This window comes from Carlito syrichta, unplaced genomic scaffold (assembly GCF_000164805.1).
Source record: "Carlito syrichta isolate Samal-C Ts95f unplaced genomic scaffold, Tarsius_syrichta-2.0.1 Scaffold287978, whole genome shotgun sequence".
Classification (NCBI taxonomy): Eukaryota; Metazoa; Chordata; class Mammalia; order Primates; family Tarsiidae; genus Carlito; species Carlito syrichta.
Window position 1 is genome coordinate 26445 of NW_007232074.1, and position 22622 is coordinate 49066.

At 41.3% G+C, this 22622-nt stretch overlaps 1 protein-coding gene across 2 annotated transcripts in view; it reads right to left on the reverse strand.

Annotated features, from left to right (window-relative positions):
* Positions 1-1920: 1920 nt before the first annotated feature.
* The window catches only part of PRPF18 (pre-mRNA processing factor 18), a 40038-nt gene continuing 19336 nt past the window's right edge, over positions 1921-22622 (reverse strand). For both annotated transcript variants that reach the window (XM_008053240.2, XM_008053239.2), the window contains 6 exons: positions 22346-22492; positions 20529-20597; positions 18570-18710; positions 18367-18438; positions 15988-16143; positions 1921-4206 (listed from right to left, as the gene is read on the reverse strand). In XM_008053240.2, the coding sequence (XP_008051431.1) occupies positions 4126-4206; positions 15988-16143; positions 18367-18438; positions 18570-18710; positions 20529-20597; positions 22346-22492 (666 nt within the window). In that variant the 3' untranslated portion in view covers positions 1921-4125. The remainder of the gene's footprint in view (positions 4207-15987; positions 16144-18366; positions 18439-18569; positions 18711-20528; positions 20598-22345; positions 22493-22622) is intronic.

The window sequence follows — 22622 nt, forward strand, 5'->3', positions numbered from 1 at the left end:
ATCACTGTGCTTGGCCCCTATATTTCTTTTTATCAGTGGTTTTCAAACTATTAGTCACCATGCATTAATGGGTTATAAACCAATTTAGGGAGTAACAACCAAACTGTCTTTAAAAGAAGCACAACAGATCTACATGGTATGGCAAAGTGCTTTTGTTGCAGTTAAATGCGCATGTGTATATGTACTACCGGGGCTCCACACATTGGTTTGCTGTGAGTTGCACTTCACAAGTTTCCAACTCCACAGCTGTAACTCTCCTGTCTCCCAGAATGGCACAAACTCAGAAAGCCAGGCTCAGCCCCCAACACTCACGGGTCCTAATGTCTCCTGAGACTGAAAGGAAGAGCAGTTGGAGAGTGAAGGCAATTTGGCTTTGGCAAGCTGTCAAACTGGGAGCTCAGAAAGGCCAGGAGCGCAGATGATGGGAGCGACCCTTAACTGTCATGACCAGGTCAGTCAATGTGTCTCAGACCCCCAATAACGCTCAAAGAGGAGTTTGAAACTTCTCAGCTGCCGTTTGTGACAAAAGCATGGGTTAAGCTTGAAGGCTGTAAGGAAAGGCTGAGAAAGCTGGTGCTTAAGAACAGACAAGGCATTCAACAACAGTCAGTGGCCTAATTAGAGTGGCCATGAAGGGCAGTATGAGGCTTAGTTTAATTAAGTTGTGTAAAAGTACCCTAGAGTCTACAATGGCAGAAAATAACCACTGCTTTCAAAACAGACTGTTTTGGCAAACAAGGGGAAAAAAATCCTTTGTTACACGTGTGGCTCTAAAACCCCGAATGGGGTTGGCCCACCCCACAGCTGTGGCTGATGGCTACCCCGTATTCCCCCAGCAAGTCCACAGCACCCGGACTTATTTTTAAATTTCCCAAGATTTTTAAGGTTACTGTTAACCATTAAAAGGCCAGCATGTGGCTATCGTTCAGCCAATGGAACTGCAGAGTCTGTGATGAAAACCAGTTGCTATAACACTGTTCCCATAGCAACCCTCTGGGGACAGGCGCTGGCTCCTGCGCTCTAGACAGCTGGAAGCTCTTACATCAATATGCCGTGAGAAAGTGCTTGTCGGCTCCAGACTCCCAATATGATTCCATACCACACATTTCTAGGGGATAAAGTTATTCTCACAGGGGCTTCGGGGGCGTATACTGGGGGAGGGAGGAGGTGCTTCTCACTAAGTGGTGCTCTTCAAAATGTTTGGACAAAAGAAACAGCCACATCTCAACGTAATGATCCCTTTCAATGACACCACTACCTTCTACGTTAAGACGCATTCACGGAGGACACCGTGTGGCTGAAAAGGAGCCAGTGATATGAATCCCCAAGTTCAAATCCACCCAAACTTGGAAACACTTTTCTTAGTCTTTCCAAGTAGTTTGCTTTCAGAATAAATTACTTTCTTTCCAACAGAAAGGCGGTTGCATTTCTAAATTATTTACTGAGATCAAACCTTGGGGCACTCTGCAGTGGTAGAACAGGTCAGGAAGTCACCAGAAGGAAGAGCTTAACATGAAAAGTCATACTGCTATCAATCCTATTTCCCGGTCCTCCAAATTCTCCCTGAGCATTCTGAGCCCAGAGCCAATCACTAAATCCTGTTCTTAGTGACAGCTGCCGGCCTAGCTCCAGCCTCTCAGGACCTCTCCCTTCTTCCTACGAGATCCGGACTGTCCTCTGTCTCTCTCTGCATGTCAGCTTTGTTGGCCTCAGTTTTATTTTCCTAATTTCGCCCCCGAGACTGAAATCACAGCCATGACTTCCCGGCTACAGCAGATGCGTATTGCAACACTGAAAAATACTGCTCTGTCTTTGCAGTTGGCAATGACACTCCTAGGAAATGCATTATTTACTTCTGAGGGAAAACCAGTGTTGTACTAAATTTGAATCCAAAAAGGCACAACTCTTGTGGGAGATGGAGAAGAAGGAATATATTTATTTCAGAACTGCAATTGATTTTTAAAAGGCGTGTCTTTATTGTTTTACAAACATAAATACGTAATATTTGCAGAACCAAACTTTTCATGATTTGGAGAATAGGCACGGTCATTTTTCTACATATCCTCATGGTATCTGCAGTCATCTGAAGACCTTTAATTTCAGGGGAAAGGAAAACTTCCTTGAGGGAATCCACATCTTTAAACCTGCTTCCCTCCACACCAGCCCAAATGGCTCATAGTCAAAGCCCTGTAGAGTGTCCATTTTTCCCCCCAAACCATTTAACTATGCTGATCAATTTTAGCAGGTATTGGTGCCACATGACACAGTTTCTTCTTTATGTAAAATATTAACTAACAGCAAAATGGAAGACAGCAAGCAATGAACTGACTACCAAGCTATGGGCTGATTGTGAATAAAGAAAATGTAACGTGGGAAATATTCACTCAGTATTTATAAACAAGTCTCATATAAGACCACATGACAAAGTCTAGACCGTCACCATATCTTATGGAAGTCCATCCCTCATTTGTGCTGGTAAGTTTCCTTAGCTCTAACTAATTTAATCATAAGAAAAGGTTTACAAAGTAGACACCGATTCAGTTCAGGACAGTGAGCCTCAGCCACCGCCAGGAAAATACCCAGCAGAAACGATCCATTCCGTGTGCAGTCAAGAACCACAGGTGGTCAGAATCGGCTTTCGAGGCCTCCCAGAGGGTCCAGCAGAAGCCACTGTGAGTCGACCTCCTCAGCAGCCTCTCGCTCCTACCACGTCCTCGGCGCTTCAGAACACAGACCTGGCTGGAAGTAGGAGCAGCCCAGGTAGAGTAAAAGCTTAATCAGTGTTTCCATGATTACTGCTGTTGCTGCCACCACATCATCACATTATCATCAAGTGAGTACACACCACCCTAACCAACCACAGGGCTACTCTCTTGTACCAACAATGACACAACTACAAAGAAATCCTGCGCTCTTATTTGCCAGGCGGTATGCTAAGCCATCTATTTTACTTGAACACGACAATAACACCATGAGGCATGTAGTATTATTACCTCTCCCATTTTACGATGAGGAAGCAGAGGCTTGGAAAGACTGCCACGTGCCCAAGGTCACAGCTATGGCAGAGCTGAAATCGGAAGCCAGAAAGTTGCCTCTGGAGCTCCCACTCTCACCAGCACTGCCACCCCGCCTGGTCAGGTCACAGCCTGCTTCCCCACAGCACTCTTGGGAGTCAGTCCTCTCAAGTTCCAAAGCATGAGGATTGGTCACAATGATCCGAGTGTGATACTGTGCAAGATCTGGAACAAGTTCTCACTTTGCGGAAGACCAGAGCCCAGGACACCACCCTGGGCAGTGACATCCTCCTCCTGTGCTGGGCAGGGTGTGGCTGGGAACACAGCCCGCTGCCCACCGCGGGCCTACCACCATCATCACGATTTCCCCACGCTTGCTGGCTTCACGGCACGTTGCCCCACCTTGAACCTTGACGTGCTGGAGTGGCTTTTTTTTTTTTAATTTATGTTGGCATGATATGCCATCTTTGTTTTTTCAAGCTTCGATTTCCTGTTAATTCTATCTGTCCTGAGAAATGACAAATATGAAAATCTGCACTCCTTAGAAGATAAAAGGAAGCTTTGAAATACAAGAAAAATAACGTTTGCATTAACAGTAATAACATTTACGTTCTAATTCTATTGCAAGACGGCAAAAGGTTCAGCAACATTCAAGGACTATCAAGTTTCATTCAATGTCCCATATTTCAGTTGAAATATATAAAAATATTTTGTATAAACACTACATAAAAGACAATATGCAAATTAGCATATTTTACTGAAATAATTAAGCCCGCCCTCAAATGTTTCTTTTAAATCATCCAGCTGCAACTTTTAGGCCTATTGGGGAAAGGTCATTTTAAACTCCCTTCCATTGCCCACACATTACACTGTGAGGCCAAGTCTTCAGAACTTAATTTTTCAACTATTAAATGAAAGCCAGGCACAAATCAATTTGCAGTTAGATGTGGTACGAAGCCAAAACAGTTCTGGAACCAGTCAAGAGTCACATCAGGTAGAACTCAGAGACGGACGCTCCAGCTCTCCTCTCCCTTCAGCCCTGCTGGAAGTTCCACAAGTCCGTGACCCCTTCGAGAGCTTCTCGTTGCTACATACACACCACACACAGGTCTCACAGTGCATTGTACTCCACACATTTCGATGGGTCTGTAGGAAAGTGCTTCTGGCAAATGGTCATTAACCTCTTCAATCCCTGAGAAAATAAAGAGAACAGAGGTCAGCTGTGACATGCTGAACTGCTCTTAATTGCCCTCCTCCAGCCTCACTTTACTCCGCCCATGTCTCCTTTAAAACGCAGCCGTCCCCAGCAATTTCAGTCAGATGTATACTAGAGAAGTGCTTATTCGTGTGCACTTGGAGATATGTGCAAGAATGTTCACCACAGCATTGTTCACAATAGTAAAACAAAACAACTGGGGACCGCTCAAATTTCCATTCAAAGGAGAATATTCAAAAAAGCTTCAGTGTGCTCACAAATGAGTATTTTACAGCCGTAAAATGAACTATAGCAGCATGTAACAGTTCAGCCTGTCTCAACCAGATCCCAATAGAGAATTAAGCTCTAACTGCCCAGTCTACAGCATCCATTGTAGGTAATGAGATAACTTCTCTCCTCCGCATCAGAAATTTAGGGATGATTACTTAGGTATCACCCTTGGGAGAAGTGAGAAAATAGCCACTCATTATTTTTTGTGTTCTACGGTCAAGATGAGAAACTCTGGTTGAGAAAGGTCAATACATACGAATTTTAGAAACAATGCTGAATGCAAAAAACAAGTGGCATAAAGTAAGTACAGTGTAATAAATACCATTTTAATAAGATTCAAAAAGAAGTAAAAAAATTAAATGCTTGGGAATACGCACATAACATGGTAGAATTGTTTTTGAAAAAGCAAGGAAACACATATTTAAATGCAGGATAATGGTTACTTCTAGGGTAGGGGAGGAAAATACAGATTCAATGGCCTTGAGAATGTTCTGGTTCTTAATCTGGGAATGAGGCTTATATTCATTTTATTACTTAACTTTGTAACTTATATTTTGAGCATTCCTTTGTATGTACCAAATACCACATGATAAAAATTTTACTATTTCAGTAAAAACTGAGTACAACATTCCAAACATGACCTAGCCTTTCTTGCAGAATTCAGCAGAAGCAGTTATCACACCACCATTGTTCTGTACCTCTGGCATCTGTAAACACCTTGGCTTTTTTTTTAGACAGCTACAATACACGCAGCTCACTCCTCCAGATCTCACAAAATTCAAGTGATTTTTTTTTTTGAGTTGGAGTCTCACTCTGTCGCCCAGATTGGAGTGCAGTGGCACACTCCCGGCCACCACAGCCTCGACCTGCTGGGCTCCGGTGATCCTTCCACCTCAGCCTTCCAAGTAGCTAGAACTACAGGTGCAAGCTACCATGCCCAGCTAATTTTTTTGATTTATTGTAGAGATGAGGTCTCACCAAGTTGCCCGGGTGGGTCTCAAACCCACAGGCTCAGGCAATCCACCCACCTCGGCCTCCCAAAGTGCTGGGATTACAGGCTGAGCCACCGAGCCTGGCCAGTCTGTGATCTTCTAAAATCCTTAGTTGATATCTGCTTTTTAGTTATTCTTCTTAGCTTTCTCATCCACCATTGAATAAACATGTCCTCTAAGTGATTATTCAAATACTCAATATCCTTCACAAACAGGCCAGGGACAAGGACAGAAACCCCGCGACACACCACTATCGATCTCTCTCCAAGAGTTTGTAAATAGCTATGAGTCTTATTAACTGTTTGATCTATCAACCTACAAATTTCCTTGTTGACAAGGAAAGACTTTTGTCAAATGTCTTACTGAAATCTATATATCTACAGCAATGCTAATTAGTTCATAAAAACAACAGAGAAGAGTAGAGTTTAATTTTTATGACCCCCCCAAAGTAATTTTTGGCATAAATTATTTTAAGGTTTCTCACTTTGTGTTCACAAAAATTAAAACCACCTCACAGGTCAAAGGCTGATTATAGCCCTAGAATAACATTACATACTGAATATGAAAGTGTATACAGCACACTACCTGGTATTTAACTAGTATTTCCCCCAGATGTACTTTTTTTCCTCAAAAATCATACACTAAAACACCACTTGCTCTTTAAACAAAAAAGAGCTTCATGACCCAGTGGGGAGAGCAGAGTATGTGGCTATAATTATACAATCCAATGACAGAAGAGAAAATCTGGAAATCTAGGGAGAAGTGTCAAAACTGCCTCCAAATGTATGCAGACATGACACAAGTACTTCAACTTGTGTGATGTGTCAAACATCATCAAGCATTTATAACTCTTACTCTGCAATGACCCAAGTATTCGAACAACTCTTATGCTCAGTGTGATCACCAAAAACAAAACAAACAAGTCCTTGCAAAATCTGCCTGGTCCCATAGTAAGCAGACAACACAAATATAAATCAAAGTTGGCTCTCCTATCCATGGGTTGGTTATGTGTCTGCAGATTCAACCAGTGTGCATGGAAAATATTAAAATTAAAAAAGAATAATACAAGAAAAAAATACAACTTTAAAGAAGCAATATACTGTAACAACTACTGACATAGCACTTACATCGTATTAGTATTACAAGTAATCTAGAGATGATCTGAAGTATGCAGAAGATGTGCATAGGTCATATGCAAGCACTACACCATGTTACATCAAGGACTCGAGCTCCTGCGAACTTTGGTCTCTGCAGAGGTCCTGGAGCAATCCCCAGAAGGTAGTGAGGGACAACTGTACATCTTTGAACTGAGCTATCATCTAACAGATCCAACATCAGACAAAATGATTTGGAAATACTTAAGGTCCTTCATGGATTCAAGGACTGTCCATGTTATACTGTTTAAGAATCAGGGGTGTGGAAGGAGGTCATCTTTTGGCTGACTGCCAAGAAGGAAGGTTTGTGAAGACCAGTGCAAAGAAACAGCATGTGATCTGCTTTGTTTCTCATTCTTTCTGTTCCCTGAGCTAATCAATCAAGCATTTACTTTAGGATGCAGACTGTCCCTCCTCATAGCCGAGCTTCTGCTGTAAATTCCAATCTTGTGTTCACAGAACTGTGGTCTGTAACCATGGAAATAAAGGTGACACCACAAATTTGGCACGCTAAGTTTCCTGAAGGAACAGGTGAGGAGAGGTCATGCCAGGAAGGAGAACACCCTGATGAAAGGCAAGCAGCTTCCGACAGCGGGAGACATGGCAAGAATTGCTGAGTCGGAGGCAAACTGAAAATAAGACTGTCAGAGGTGATTTTCCTTACATGACAGGACTGGAATCGTAGGTGCGTGCTCCTTACAGAAGACATATGTGATGCTTATTTACATTCACTAGGCAGATTTTTTTATTTTTGAGCTGGGATCTCACTCTGTCACCTAGACTGGAGTGCAGTGGCACAATCGCAGCTTACCACAGCCTAGAAATCCTGGGCTTAAGTGATCCTCCTGCCTCAACCTCTCAAGTGGTTGGACTACAGGCACACACCAAAACACCTGGTTAATTTTTTTTTCATTTTTTTCCAGAGACGAGGTCTCACTATATAGCCCAGGGTGGTCTCAAACTCCTGGGCTCAAACAATCCTCCCACCTTGGCCTCCCAAAGTGTTGGGGTTACAGGCGCAAGCCACTATGCCCAGCCTAATTATAGTTTCTAATTGAAGTTTTTTTCTCGTCCCTATGCTAAATTCTGTTTCTCTGGGTTTCTGTTTCTCTGTGTGTGTTTTGGTGTCTGTCTTCACACTGGAGACTCTCCAAATGTCTGATGACTCTTAGGTTAATATTCATACTAAGTAAGGCTTTACAGAGCTCAGTGGAAACTCCCTGAATGGGCTGGCTTGTCCACAGAACTTCATTTAAGGATGACATGGCAGCAAGCTGGTGTTTCCATTAAAGGACCATTAAGTGCCACTGACTTAGATCTTTTCTTTGGGGTCATTTTTACCGAGAAGAATTTCCTAACTACGGGGTTGAAGCCTGGCTGCCAACATCCGAGGAGCCCAGTAGAGAACAGGAACTGGAGAGGTCTCACTTGTCAGTCTGGAGACTTCCACTTAGCTCTGTTTCCGTGCTGCATCTCCCCTGCCTGGGAACTGCAAATCTCTCAGAGAGGAAATGTGTTTTGTGCTGGAGTGGGAGGGGGTGGGAAGCCCCACTTGCGAAAGTCAAGAAGCAACTCCAGACTACTTGCCCTAATTCTCGACCATTCCCTCTGTTTTCCGCTCTTTCCCATGCCTAGCCTTTGCTGAAGTGCCTAATGGCCCCATGTTCTGAGCATTTTCAGATTCTACAGCAGAAACTGAACAGTTCCTTCATGACTTCCTCCCACACAATATTTACTATATTGATTTTTAAAAATCAATGTTTCTAGGAAAAACGGTCTGAAAAACGGTAAAATTCTAACTGATGAACTGCACATTTTAAAATGGTTAAGATGGTAAATTTTATGTTATATGCATGTCGCTATTTGTAAGTCTAATTGGAAATAATACAGACTATTCTAGATACAGTACAAAATTATCAAACACAGATATCGTTCAGAGTATCATAGTATGTGATATAGAATATACATCCTGGATAACGAGAGTTTTTGACCCAAGAAATCAATGAACCATGAAAGCAATCAAACTGCACCCACTAAAAAGATTAGCTTTTTGTTTTATTACTGCAGAAGATAAAAACTTTTTAAAACCAAAACAAGCTGCAATCACAACTCTCCCTAGATTTGCCTTTTTGTTTATATCATTAGTTAATAGAACTTGAAGAAAATATTTTGTGTGTCTAAGTGGCCTTTTTCATTGAAGTATAAACTAGACATAAACCAATCATTTCTGTACCTGTCACCAGTTACATTATAAGAAAAATCTTAAAGATGAAAGCACAGACCCATTTAGTGGGTCAGCCTAAGAATATGAAGAATAAGGGACAAGTTGAGTGACATTTTTCATCTAACTACTTAAAATTCTATCATGAACTGCTGAAGTTCTAATAAAGTAATAAAGTAATATGCAATACTTAAGTCAAAAATTAATCCTAACTTCAGAATAAAAAAAAATGCTCATTTGACCTGAAATGTGATTTTCAAAAAATGTGTGCTTAATGCTTTAAGGTAGTTTTTACAATTTCAAATAACATCTGTAGTCATGCATTAAAAGACCAATACTCCAAACATTGTCTACAGGACTTCATTTCACATAAGTATATTATTAAAATTGAATCTATCTAAATAACTCATTCTAGACTATTAAATAACTGATCTGGGTCTAGCCACTTGGGATGACAGCAGATAAGGGTAATAGCACTGCTCCTAATGAGAAGATCCGCTGCAAGTATTAAGTATATAAAACATTTCAGTATCTGGAGGATTTACTGAAAAGTTTAAGAAAACTGATAGCTTGGAACTCAAAGTCCTTGCACAATTTGTAGCAAGAAACAGAGAGCAGCTTTTGTTTCTTACTTGGAGAGCAGCTTTTGTTTCTTACTTATCTCTATGTCTGCTTCCTATATGTGAACAAATTTGCACTTCAAAGGTTCATTTCACAGAAATTAACAAATTACAAATAATAACTCAGAAATTAAATAAAAATGTAAGCCTAATGGCTAATTTGGGGGAAGATTTCATTTATTTGACCACCAAACTTTCACAGTGGAGAGTGATCTGGCTTTTGTTTCAACCATGTAGTTGAGAAATATAGGAATTAATATCCTAAAGTAAAATGCCTATTTCCCACCAACTAAGTTGTCAGCTTTCCCAAAATCTGTTTCCAAAATACATTAGTGTTCCGTTATATTCAAAGATGTTATTACACAGAAGATAAATGCTAGCAGTAGTTTTCTCTAAAAAGTAGTTTTAATATGCTGGATGGTACTAAAATGGGTACACAGTAACAGTTGTTATTATGCAGCAATTGCCTTTCGGAAGAGGTCTGTCATAGCCAAGAATGCCAGGCTGTGACATGAAGCCACCTGATGCACAAACATGTGACATGCATGCAAGCACTAATGGCCGGGAGCATGACCAATAGCCACAATGCTGTGTATGAAATGTTCGGATCAAGCAGCAATGGGCTTACTGCAGTCAGGGGTGCTTGTTATACCAGGTTTGGCAATAAATGAACACACTACACATTCACAAATGTCCCATGGATAAACACATTTGGCAAATGCTAGCATAGATGAAATATGCCCAAAACTAAAATATGGATTGAGATAACTGACATAAAATGTTGAAATCATGTTCTTACTTGGCAATTTACACAAACTTAAGGTTATTGAAAACAACTTGCCAGAGAGGAATATCATAAATATAAAAGATATTTTGCCTTTTATAATACTGAAAAATTAAGAAAAATTACTTAGAAAAACATTATTCCTTAATCTTCTAACTCCCAAAGGAATCTGTGTGTAACACAGTGCACAGATCAATTCATCTACATGTACCAAGGAGGATACCAGCAGAAAACAAGGGCCCACTCAGACGGAGTCATCTGATGGCGGAGCATTAGTTGTGAGGATGTTTCAAAGTCCAACAGGACCCAGTACAGCACCCTGCTGCTGGCAATACTGAGGAGCTGTGGTCAGCAAGAATTCTGAAAGGCTGATGGGGGGAGTGGTTACTGGAACCCAGAAGGGCTAAGTGTATGGAGACAGCCACCGGAGAGAAGCGATGGCCTGGGCCCCGGGGTGCAGTCACCCGCAGGAGCTCTGCAGGGAGGAAGCCCAGGAAATAAATACCCTGCCGGTTCTTCTCCCACCTACAAAAGGCCTTCTAGTCCCTCTCACTGCCCACCCAATCAGAAGCCAGAAGGCAAGGGAGCCAGCCTGTCAGTGTGCCCATAAAAGTCAGGTTCTGGGCATGGAACACGGTGAGGAAGGTGAGAGTGGCCCCAGAGCAGCCAACAGTCATTGGATGTGTGTTTCATCACATCTTCCTTCTCTGGTTTACCTTCCTTCCTTCTTTATGATGAGTAAAGAATGCCCAAGATGTGAACGTCCTCAAGAGACATCTGGAAATGTCTGAATTATAGTCTCTAAATAACCAAGAGCTTCCTATAATCTGTGTAAAAGGAGCTTTACTAAAATCTCAGCCAAAGGTTATGTCTGCATTTGTGAGAATGAACAAAGGCCTTAAAGTTACAACCACCATTTTCTTTTTTTTTTTTTTTTTTGAGTTGGAGTCTCACTCTGTCGCCCAGACTGGAGTGCAGTGGCCGCTCCCAGCCACCGCAACCTCGACCTGCTGGGCTCCAGCGATCCTTCCACCTCAGCCTTCCAAGTAGCCGGAATTACAGGCATGCACTACCATGCCCGGCTGATTTTTTGATTTATTGTAGAGATGAGGTCTCGCTGCCCAGGCGGGTCTCGAACCCGCGGGCTCAGGCAATCCACTCACCTCAGCCTCCCAAAGGCATGGGATTATAGGCTGAGCCACTGAGCCCAGCACAACCACCATTTTCAATCTAACCCTAGACTTCAGGCAAACAAACAGGCTATAGAACTCTTCTTTGACCTGCCTGGTGAGAAAACCTCCCCATGGTACACTTAATTTCTGTGAGAAAGAGGACACTTCAAACAACTTCCACTGTTTAAATTCTATAGAAGTTTGCATAAAACCAAAAGATTAAATCGTGTTCCACTGAAACAGCCCCTTAAACAGTTTTCTACCGAATTTTATAAACCTTATTTCTCATCAGTATTTCTAAATTCAAAAAAATTATCCCACACATTACAAGTTGCCATTTAATTGACATGATGTCCAAGAACAGGCAAAGCCAACCCATAATGGCACGTGTCAGAATAGCGGTTATTTCGCAGGTGGAGGGAACTCAGGCTGGGAACAGGCATGAAGGAACCTGCTGGAAATGTCCTAGCTCTAGGTCTTTTGTTACAGCTTGATACACACATACCAAGAATCACTGTGCCATACAACTAAGGTTAGCACGTTTCGAGCACCACACAATTTGTTGAGGTATATCATACTGCAATTTAAAAAGAAATGATTACTCTGTCAGACGATGTTCACAATTACCTCCTCAGCAAGTAGGTTTCGGTATTTACATTCACCAAGGATCAGCAAACTGTGATCCTCGGGCTACTTGCCTCTTACAGAGTTTTGCTGGAACTAGTCACCAGCTGCTTTCGCATGACAGCTACTGCGTTGAGCAGCTGGACAGTGGCCACAGAAATGCAAAGCCTGAGTCATTGACCACCTGACCCTTTAAGAAAAAGTCTGCTTAAACTTCAAATCATGTATTTAAATTGCCCCCTTTTTAGGATAACTCAACTCAACCTCACCTAGGTAACAAGTAACAAACGAAAGATGTGCAAGACACTTAGTAAATGACTCAGCTAACTGTAATCCAGAATTTCATACAACTCTAACATGGGGGTAGCAGCATTCTTTTACCTGAGCTGCACTATGGGTTTGAGACATCGATCACACTGACACTTTGGTTAGCCTTACACAATGTCAATTTTAAAAATTGGGTGCCAATATTTAAAAAACAGGAAAGCAGAGAGTACACTTTTCTAAAAAGCCAAGATTTTAGCTTCTCATTAAAAAAATAAATGAAGCCGGGCTCGGTGGCTCAGCCTGTAATCCCGCGCCTTTGGGAGGCTGAGGTGAGTGGATTGCCTGAGCCCGCGGGTTCGAGACCCGCCTGGGCAGCGAGACCTCATCTCTACAATAAATCAAAAAATCAGCCGGGCACGGTAGCGCGTGCCTGTAATTCCAGCTACTCGGAAGACTGAGGTGGAAGGATCGCCGGAGCCCAGCAGGTCGAGGCTGCGGTGGCCGGGAGCGGCCACTGCACTCCAGTCTGGGCGACAGAGTGAGACTCCAACTCAAAAAAAAAAAAAAAATGAAAGATGCAGCAATTTTTGAACCACAGTCCTACAAGGTAACAATGAGCTCAGGGGACTCCAACAACAGAGAGGCTAGCGGAGCCGAGAGGAAAATGAAATGAGCCTATGTAAAAAGTAGATCAGAAGAGAGGGTACAAGGTTTCTCAAACACTTCACTTGTTATCTGACTGACCGCAGTGGGTACATGAGTTGCAACTTTAGGTTTAAGCAATGGCTTCCAGGGAAAATGGCAGAAAAGAATGAGGAAATCCAAGGGCCAAAGTGGGTAACAGTCAATGTTTACAGACATCAAGTGGCAATGTCTTTCTCCATTTCCACCTTGGAACAATTCTGCCTATTAAAAAGCTTCTTGTGAGTCTTTAATTATTTCAAAATAAAAAGCTTTAAAAAAAATTTTTTAAAAAAGCATTTCTGCTGGGAGCAATGGCTCACGACTATAATCCTTGCACTTTGGGAGGTGGAGGTGAGAGGACTGCCGAAGCCCAGGGGTTCAAGACCAGCCTACAACCTGGTGAGATCATGTCTCTACAATGATTTTTTTTTTTAAATTAGCCAGGCACAGTGGCACACACCTGTAGTTATAGCTACTTGGAAGGCTCAGGTGGAAGGACTGCCTGAGCCCAGCAGGTCGAGACTGTGGTAGCCAAGAGCATGCCACGGCACTCCAACCTGGACAACAGAGTAAGACTATGACTCAAAAAAAAAGTTTCCTTAAACTGATTGAAAATCTGTCTACTTATACTTTAATTGGCCCTTAATTGCATAGAACAAGCTTAATCCTTTTCCACCAGAGAATTCTACCATTATCTACAGATCTCTTGCCCAGATTCCCACCAAGAGTATCCTTTCTCAAGGACTAGAAAAAGAGCAAGACTATCAAGTCTCTTTATTTTACAGAATATGTATTCAATAAGCAAACATGTACTGAGCATCCACTGTGTGACAGATATTGTTCTGGATTCTAGGAACACAACAGTGAACTATGTTCTTGCTCTGTGGAACATACAGTAAATGTTTAGGTCGACTAATGTAGCCTAAGCATCATTAACATTTCTAGTGGCCATATCACACTACCAATTTTATTGCACTAAATTCAGTCCATTAAATTCCCTAATCTGTCTAAATTCATTGCACAAATTGTATACGTAGGCAAATGGGTTATTAGATTTACATTTTCTTATGGTAATTCTTGCTAAATACTATATTTTTAGAATATACCCTTCTCGCCAATCTGTCAAGAACTTTTGGAATATAAACTTATTTTACACCTTAACACACATCCTTATCCCTTCTAGTTTCTTGTTGCTGCAAACCTGATAGACCAATCTCTGTAGAGTCATCCAAATCAGTCATAAAAATGCTGATCAGGACAGCACTGAAGTCGCTAAGACCCTAGGACACAGGTCACAAGCACCCACCCTAAGAGACATGGATCTATCACTAAGGGCTCCATGACTTTCCTGTCTCAACCAGCTATGAGTCCACCTGCTTGTGGCCTATCCACAAGGTTACTGGGTCTACATCAAATGGCTTCCGAAATTACAGATAAAGTATGCTCACCACCTTTCCCTAATCACCTTGGGGCAAAAAGAAGTAATTTTTGAAAAGGGCAAAGAGCAGCTAAAAAGGAGAACAACAGAGGGAGGACAGGTCATAGCTTCCAAAATCTTCTAAAATAAATAACAGGTATAACTTTTACAAAGAAAATCATATGCCAGGCGTGGTAGTGCATGCATATAGTTCCAGCTACTTGGATGGCTGAGGCAGAAGGATTGCCTAAGCCCAGTAGGTGGAGGCTACAGTGGTTGTGAGCGTGCCACTGCATGCCAGCCTGGGTAACAGAGTGAATGTCAACTAAAAAAATAAATAAATAAGAAAAACAGTCCATAGAGAGGTGGAAATCATAGCACTACTTACAAAAAGAAATGCTACCTTGAGACAATGTATCTAATCATAGGAACTTTTATATGCTATACTTCGGCCAAGGTATAGATGAACACAATTAACAAATACAATCCTTAGAAACTGTTTTCTGCTGCTAACTTCAAACAATTTTTTTTTCAGCTAAAAGTTTTTGCCTTTAATACAGTCACTGGTAGCTGTTAAAAAATGGAAATGTGCTTGAATTTCCAGAAGTATATTTGAACTCTATGAAGTCTACAGTTCACATTAGGGAGTCACTGAAATTGTATTTTAAAATGCTAATATATGTGAATAAGGCATAAAGCATGACACAAATTAACATTCAGCACTTGGAACTGAAATACAAACAAAAAGATAATTCATGAATATGGTAATGACTATTCTCTGGCACAAAATCTGGAAGCACTTATGCATTTTAAGTGAACTTTAAATTTTAAGTAAACTTCCAGAGTATCGTTCAAGTTTTAGCCTTATCATCCAGCAAAAGTCATTATACAGACACAATCTGGGCTGCTGACAATTTGACAAAAGCAGGATCATTATAATTATAGTTGATTTTTTTCCCACTAAGGGGAAAGGCATAGCCCAACAACAGTGCAAACAACTTTATGTAAGGTATGCCTTTAAGAAAATAAACCAGAAACACTATAGTACACCTATCAATGTGACTAAGAAAGGTGCTGTTATATGCTATTTAGAAATGATTACATACATTAAAGACAAGACTTTACTTCCATATCCTTTTAGCCTAGATGTTAACTCTTACCTTGAAAGCAACCAAGGAGGATTTATTAAAAAATACTCTAAATATGTTACCCTCATAACACTCCCAAATGGGAGAGTTTGTACACACATCAAATTTTTTAGACATATATATTAGCAAGGGAAACTTGAGCTCATCAGATGCTATCTGTGATAGTTTTATTTCAGTGATAAGGTAATAAAGCATAACCCTCCACCCTCCCTTCCACCACATATGAGAGTTAAGATTTTTACTTTATTCAGTGTCTCAAGTGCAAGTGCTTATCACAAGGGACTGTCATCCTGTCATGCTCTGTCCTATGCACTATAATTTTTTGCCTGCTCTCAAAACTTTAAATTTTGGGGATTGGAGAATGTTAACCTCTGGGGCAAATCCTGGCCCTCCAAACTGCTTACCTGAATATACTTCCGCTGAGTTTCATCGTTTAGAACATGTGCAACATGCTTAGAAAAAATCTTTTCCCTGCCAGTTCTGGCATGGATGCCAACCATAGTGACGCCAATGGGCCATGGTGCATTTCCTATGGCCATCTGAAGATAGGCATCGTTCGCCTGAAGAAGGAACATTTAAGAAGAAACCAGAAAGTCAAAAATATGGTGTTGGTCTCAATCTTTACCTCAAGTATTTCACAGCTCTTCATGACGTAACTTTCACCCACCTTTTGGGCACGTTGAAAATATTACTATTCCCATTATTCAAACAAAAGAGATCAAAATATGGGGTGACTGACTGTCCTAACCTAGGACCACAAATCTCCATGGAAAAACAGAAACCAAAGCTAGCTTGTGAGTGAAAAAGACAAACGTTCCTCGGCAGCCTTTGTGTGTTGGAAATTAATACATTGCAGATCTGGAATTAGCAGGTAGGTAACTTGATGCGATGCAATCACGGAATTTCTAGTTTGGGTTTCCACTAGACCCAGGCTTCTCCACAGGTGGTCATGTAGAAGACAGAGGCTAACTGGTTTTTCATAGTCCAATCTGAAATGATGCCTACTCCCTGCACAGCACTGCAGCACTCTGAAGGCAGGGGGGGCTCTGTGTGCTGGGACGACCACACAGGGCCCATAACAGATGTGTAAACACAGAGGAAATACTGGCCCCTGACTCAGATAGCTGAGGGATGAGATCAGCTCACTTTGGCCCCCTCAAGCCTCCCACCTGCCAAGAACCTTAAAAGAAAAGATACTAAACGTGAAGACAGGAACCAATGAAGACAAATGGTTCTTTTTCTTAACCAAGCCTGGCTAGCTGTAAGTCAAAAGAAAGTAAAAAACAAAAAGCAAGTAAATTCTAAAAGACCCCAAGAGTTTCTGAGACGTTTATATAGCCGGGCCTCAACGAGATTTTAATTTCAAAAATCAAACACTTATGTGATTGATATGGAGAGTTGAATGTGAAAAAAAAAGTCAAGTACTACAGATATGTTAATTGGAAGATCATTTTCTACCCTAAAAATAAACATGAACTTGTTCTGCTCAACAGACTTTATAAAGCTCTATTTTTAATCACTATTTCTCATGTGTGTAAACTTTAACATTAGACCCTAACTGATAAAAATTCCAATATTTAGTTTCCCCCAAATTAAAAAAAAAAAAAAAAGTCCAAACAGGTTATGAAAGTTTCTTAGTTCTCTCTGTAGTTTATAGAAAATATCCTTTCCACCTAGTTCTGATATACGATCAGAAGAAAAAGTAACAAGAGGAAACTCCAGCAGGCAAGTGATTTGTTTCTGCACTGATAGTGACCTTATCCACCCATTCCGAGGCAACCATCCTTAGTGAGAATCATGCACTAACAGAAATGAAGAACAAATGTATAACCACAAGGCAAACATATTTTACTTGAGAAAACTAACGGGCTCTTACAGGGAGTGAAACCATGGCGTGAGCCTCCTTAGCCCAAGGCTCTGGCAAGTCAACCACCTAGTCACCCAGGAACACCAGCAGCCCCTTCTTGGGTGAGGACATAGGCACTCACAGCACCAAGGAAGTGACAGCAACCCGCTTCCCTACCGCTTTGGCACTGCTGCTGGGATTGCTGCACTGAACACTCTACCCCTGGTCTCCTGGGAAGCACAGCCACTAGAAACTGCCCTCAAACCCTGGCCTCTTCTCTCGTTCCCCTCTACCACTTCCTAAACTCTACCCCAGGAGCCCTGGACACCAGAGCCTTTTCCCGCCACCACCTCCTCCAGAGCCCATTCAGGAGCAAAGACATTGGTGCAAGGAGAAAGGCTCGCTCGGCATGGGCTCTGTTGCTGCAGGACTGAAATGGGAGAGGTGAGTCCCAGTACCCTTACTTGGACCATTTTCCATAGAAACAATTACAAAGAGTGGCTAAATTCCACTGTATCTTCAGTACAACCGTCCAGTTATATTATAGATTAAACAGCCTTTTACAGTGGTCTGGGAAACTAATCTATAAAATATTGTTTCTATGGGAAAATTCATTCCAAGCCATAAGCAACCACTTAGAAATTCAATCCCACTCATAAAATGGACATTGCCTATATACAGTTCAGAGCTATCTTTAAAATGACTGTGAAAATACAGTTGTGAAAAAAAATACAGTTGTGGTCTGAAGGTTTGCTACTCAATGCCTAACAATAAAGCTGACCAACACAATAGAAAATAAAACTTTTTCACCACTAGCCCATTTCCAAATTATTCTTAAATCTACTATATGAAATCCTCCCATCCCAAGTGAACATTGTATTATACACAGAACCTAGATATGCTTGTACCAATTTTAAAGCACAGCATGATAACGTACCTTCACATATTCTCTCTGTAACATGAATTTAATAATATCTGTTATTGATTCTTTAATATCAGCAGGAAGATTCTGGAAAACAAAAAAGCATAAATAATTTTGGAACCTATTATGTGTATGAAAAACAGACATAATTTATTCTAAATATACATATTCTATTTTTTTAAAGTCGTTTTAAAAAAGCATAGTCTGAAAAAACTCACCCTCTTCCGTAGCTTTCTGAAAAGCGGTCTGAGGTAGGACTCAGTCTGTTTCTGAGTGGCACTGTTCAGTTTACCCTGCACACTGCGTTTCACGTAATCTTCTCTGGCATTCAATTCTTTAGCCCAAACACCAAGAAGAAACTGTTGAAAGAACGGGTAAATTTAGGCTACAACGCCACCCAGTGGTTCGATACATTTAAAACCTTTCCAAAACACAAGAGTACACTGTCATTCTTCAAGTAAATGTCTTGAATGATTAAATAATACTGAACTGATGAGCTATTTTGGCTTAAGTTGTCATGAATGCTCTCAAGTAATGCCTTTGGCAAGTCACAAACTTCCCTGGTCTGTATATATTCCCAAATCAAATAATCCATTTCCCCCCAAAAAAGAACTATCAGATCTCTCATAGTTAACTACTTGATGGAAATAAACTCTTATCTGCATTTCTTTTTTTATTTTATTTTTATTTTTTAAATTTATTTATGTATTATAAAGATGTAGGGTACAATTCAGGGTTAGGTATACAAACATTGATCATGCAGGTACCCTTGTTGATGAGGAATGCTTCTCCCACCCCTAGCAGTTTCCCTCAACTGCCAGTCCCACCCCCCCTCCCCTGACAGTTTTCCACTATTGTCAATTGCTTCCTTACAGCATTATAATTGTTCAAGGTCATCTTATGAGTGAGAACATATGGAACTCAGTTCTTTGTTTCGGTGATAAATCACTGAGCATGATAGACTCCAAGTCCATCCAATTTGCTGCAAAGTGCATATATTTGTCCTTCTTTATGGCAGCATAATATTCCACTGTGTATATGTACCACAATTTTTTATCCGGTCCAGCTTCGATGGGCAACATGGTTGGTTCCATGTTTTTGCTATTAAATTCACCTACACATACTCTCTCTGCAACATGAATTTAATAATATCTTTATTGATTTGGGAGACTGTGATATTTAATCAGTCTTCCAAATTGTAATATTTGGACCCTCTGTGTATGCAGTAGAGACCACAATTCCACAATTCCACTAAAAATTCCCACTAAAGCACCTGTCTAAACAAGAAGAAATTAAAAAAAGAGAAAGAAACTATGAACTCACAGCCCCCCACCCCCAGAAAACTACCCCGGTACCCCCTGAGGTAACTGTCTACCTACAGAGCACGCTTTCTAGAAGTAGTAACAGAGAAGGCTGAGGCGCTCGCCCCTCTGGTGGTGTCACATATGCATGCCATCTACAAAGAAAGGCTGCCGTTCACAGAGGAAGGGCTAGCCCATGCCTGCTGCCAGGCCCTACCTACTCCCATGCCATCTCCTCAACACATTCAGAACCTTGACGACTAGTGTATTGTATTTCAACTGTACATACAAGAAAAAAGCATTCCTGCATTGAAACCTCTTGGTCTGAACACAGTGTATGAACCTAGGATTTGCACATACTCTACTAGACCACTGTAGAGAGCTGCTGAGAAGAGAATGGTATCAGACACCACAGAAAACACGGACAGCCAGCTGCAGAACACAAGCAATGAACACTCTCTGCAAAGTTGCGGATGTGATCACTTTATACCATGTCTTTCTACCACTTTTCTTTCCTTACTGTCACCAACCTCTCATAAAAGCTTCTGGAACAATCTACTGTACTCCTTCTTAGGGTATTTAAGAAAAAAATAAGAAACTCCCCCAAACTTCTTGTTCATCCTGTGGCTGTCAATTCTTTTCTAGGTGTTTATACTAATAAGTCAGTTTTAAACAAATGTACCACAAGGAAAGTAAATACCCATGTTCTTTCATGAACTGCCATACCCAACTGCACAGTGATATCATAAACACAGTGCATATGCAAGGGATGTTTATCCAGGGCTTCCTTTCCAGTATTTAACCCCTGATAATCCAAAAAACAAGAACACCTCTTAAGCATCCAAAACAGCCTCGTTCCCAGCCAACGATACACACCTTCAAGAATTTGGTGATGATATCCATGTCTTTATGATCATTGCCTTTCCCCAAGGACTCCCCCAGTGCCTGAAGAAAAGGAAATAATGCTTCTGTTCGTTAGTACAAAGCAAGAGCTGAACATATATATCATTAGCACCAATCTAAATATGGCTCTTCGTCACATATACTGCTCAATTTTATTTAAAATCATGGCAGGGATCAGGCGCAGTGGCTCACGCTGTAATCTCAACACTTTGGAAGACCAAGGTGGGAAGGTCATTTGAGCCCAGGAGATCAAGACCAGCCTGGCAACATCACAAGACCTCATCTACACAAAAATAAAAAAATTAGCCAGGCACGGTGGCACCCACCTGCAGTCCCAGCTACTTTGGAGGCTGAGGCGGAAGGATCACCTGAGCTCAGGAGGTCAAGGCTTTGGTGAGCCATAATCATGCCGTAGTACTCCAGCCTGGGCAACAGAGTGAGATTCTGACTCAAACACAAACAAAAACTGATAGAATTTCTAGGGAGGTCAAAAAAACAAAAACAAAAAACACTGATTTACCACTTAAATTTAGAGAGCATGCTATCTTTGTGAATCAAAAGACCAAGAAGGGGGAAAGGAATGACTGCTAATGGATTTGAGATTTCTTTTGGCAGAAACAAAAACTTCCTAAAATTAGATGATGATGATGGCTGCACCACCTGTGAGTACACTCCCGAGCACCCACAATTTCATTGAGGTACTGCTGGTCAATTTTATCCAAATACCCCAAAATCACTGAGTTGTATGTATTAAATGGGTAGATGGCATGGTATGTAAATAAGTAAAGAAAGCTGTTTTTAAAAACAAAGAAAAAAAATCCCACAACTGGTTCTCCACACCAATCAATTTAGTAAAATGTAGGGACTGTCAGCAGGTGTTAGGGGAGGCAGGAGAATAAAATCCTCCTAACACCCTCCTCAACTCTGACCTCACTCAGACATCTGCATGTGCGACAGCCAGGAGTCAAAGGTAACAAAAGCAAGTCTGTGTTTCTTTGAGCATTAAGAACTCTGAGCCATAGTTTCACATGCTAGATGCTTACAGGATACAATACCGGCTTTTAATTAAGACTCTATAAATCATTCCACACGCGACACTGTGGCAAAAACTAAAAAGCGAGATATTGCCAAGTGTTGGCAGCGATGGAGGGACACAGTCCCTCACACTGCTGGGGTGGGTATACGCTGAGACAGCCATTCCAGAGAGCAACCTGGCAGCACTTAGACAAGTGGGATATTCATACGTAGACCTCACAGTCCCCTCTTCTGGGACATCACGGTTAGGCACGAGTCCATTCATCATAAAACGGCCAGTGGTAAGAGAGAGCTGGGAACACCCAGCTGTCCAGCATTACGCAGCAACAGAAAGTGGAATGCCGCGAACGGCATCATACACAGAATGCTCATAGCAATTAAAAGCCACAAATTACATGCACATATGTGGATCTAAGGGTGGATCTTAAAAACACAGTGCTAAGTGAAAAAAAGAAAGGGACAAAAGGAGAATAAAGAATTTCACAGAACAGTATCATTTAGGTAAATCAAAGGTAAACAACACACAAAACGCTGCAGGTTTCACAAGAACGCCAGCAAATACAAGGAATGGTTACTTTTGAAGGTACAAAGTAGGGGAGTGTGAGTGGAGAATAAGAAAAAGGGGAGTAAACAAATAAAAGCAGGAAACAAAAGAAGGGCCTTTGCACTGACCAAAGACAACAGCGTGCACTGCACTAAACAACCTGCTCAACCATCCCCTCCCAAGGAAAGCACTGGGCTGGTGTAGACATCACCTCTAACTCTTCGATGGTAGTGTTTTCTTCGTGAACCTTCAAGTCATTCTGTGTGTCTTCTTCTCCAGGTTCCTGACCACCCACAATTTCATTGAGGTACTGCTGGTCGATCTTATCCAAAGCGGCCTTGAGATCATTCCTCAACCCCTGAGAAAGGTGACAAAGGAAGCACACCTGTTATGAAATGTCACTGGTAGCTCACCTTGGATTTGTCCTTAAATAAATACAACTCAGTTTTTCTCCACAAAAGTTTAAGAGCTCAGCCGAACTAGGGACT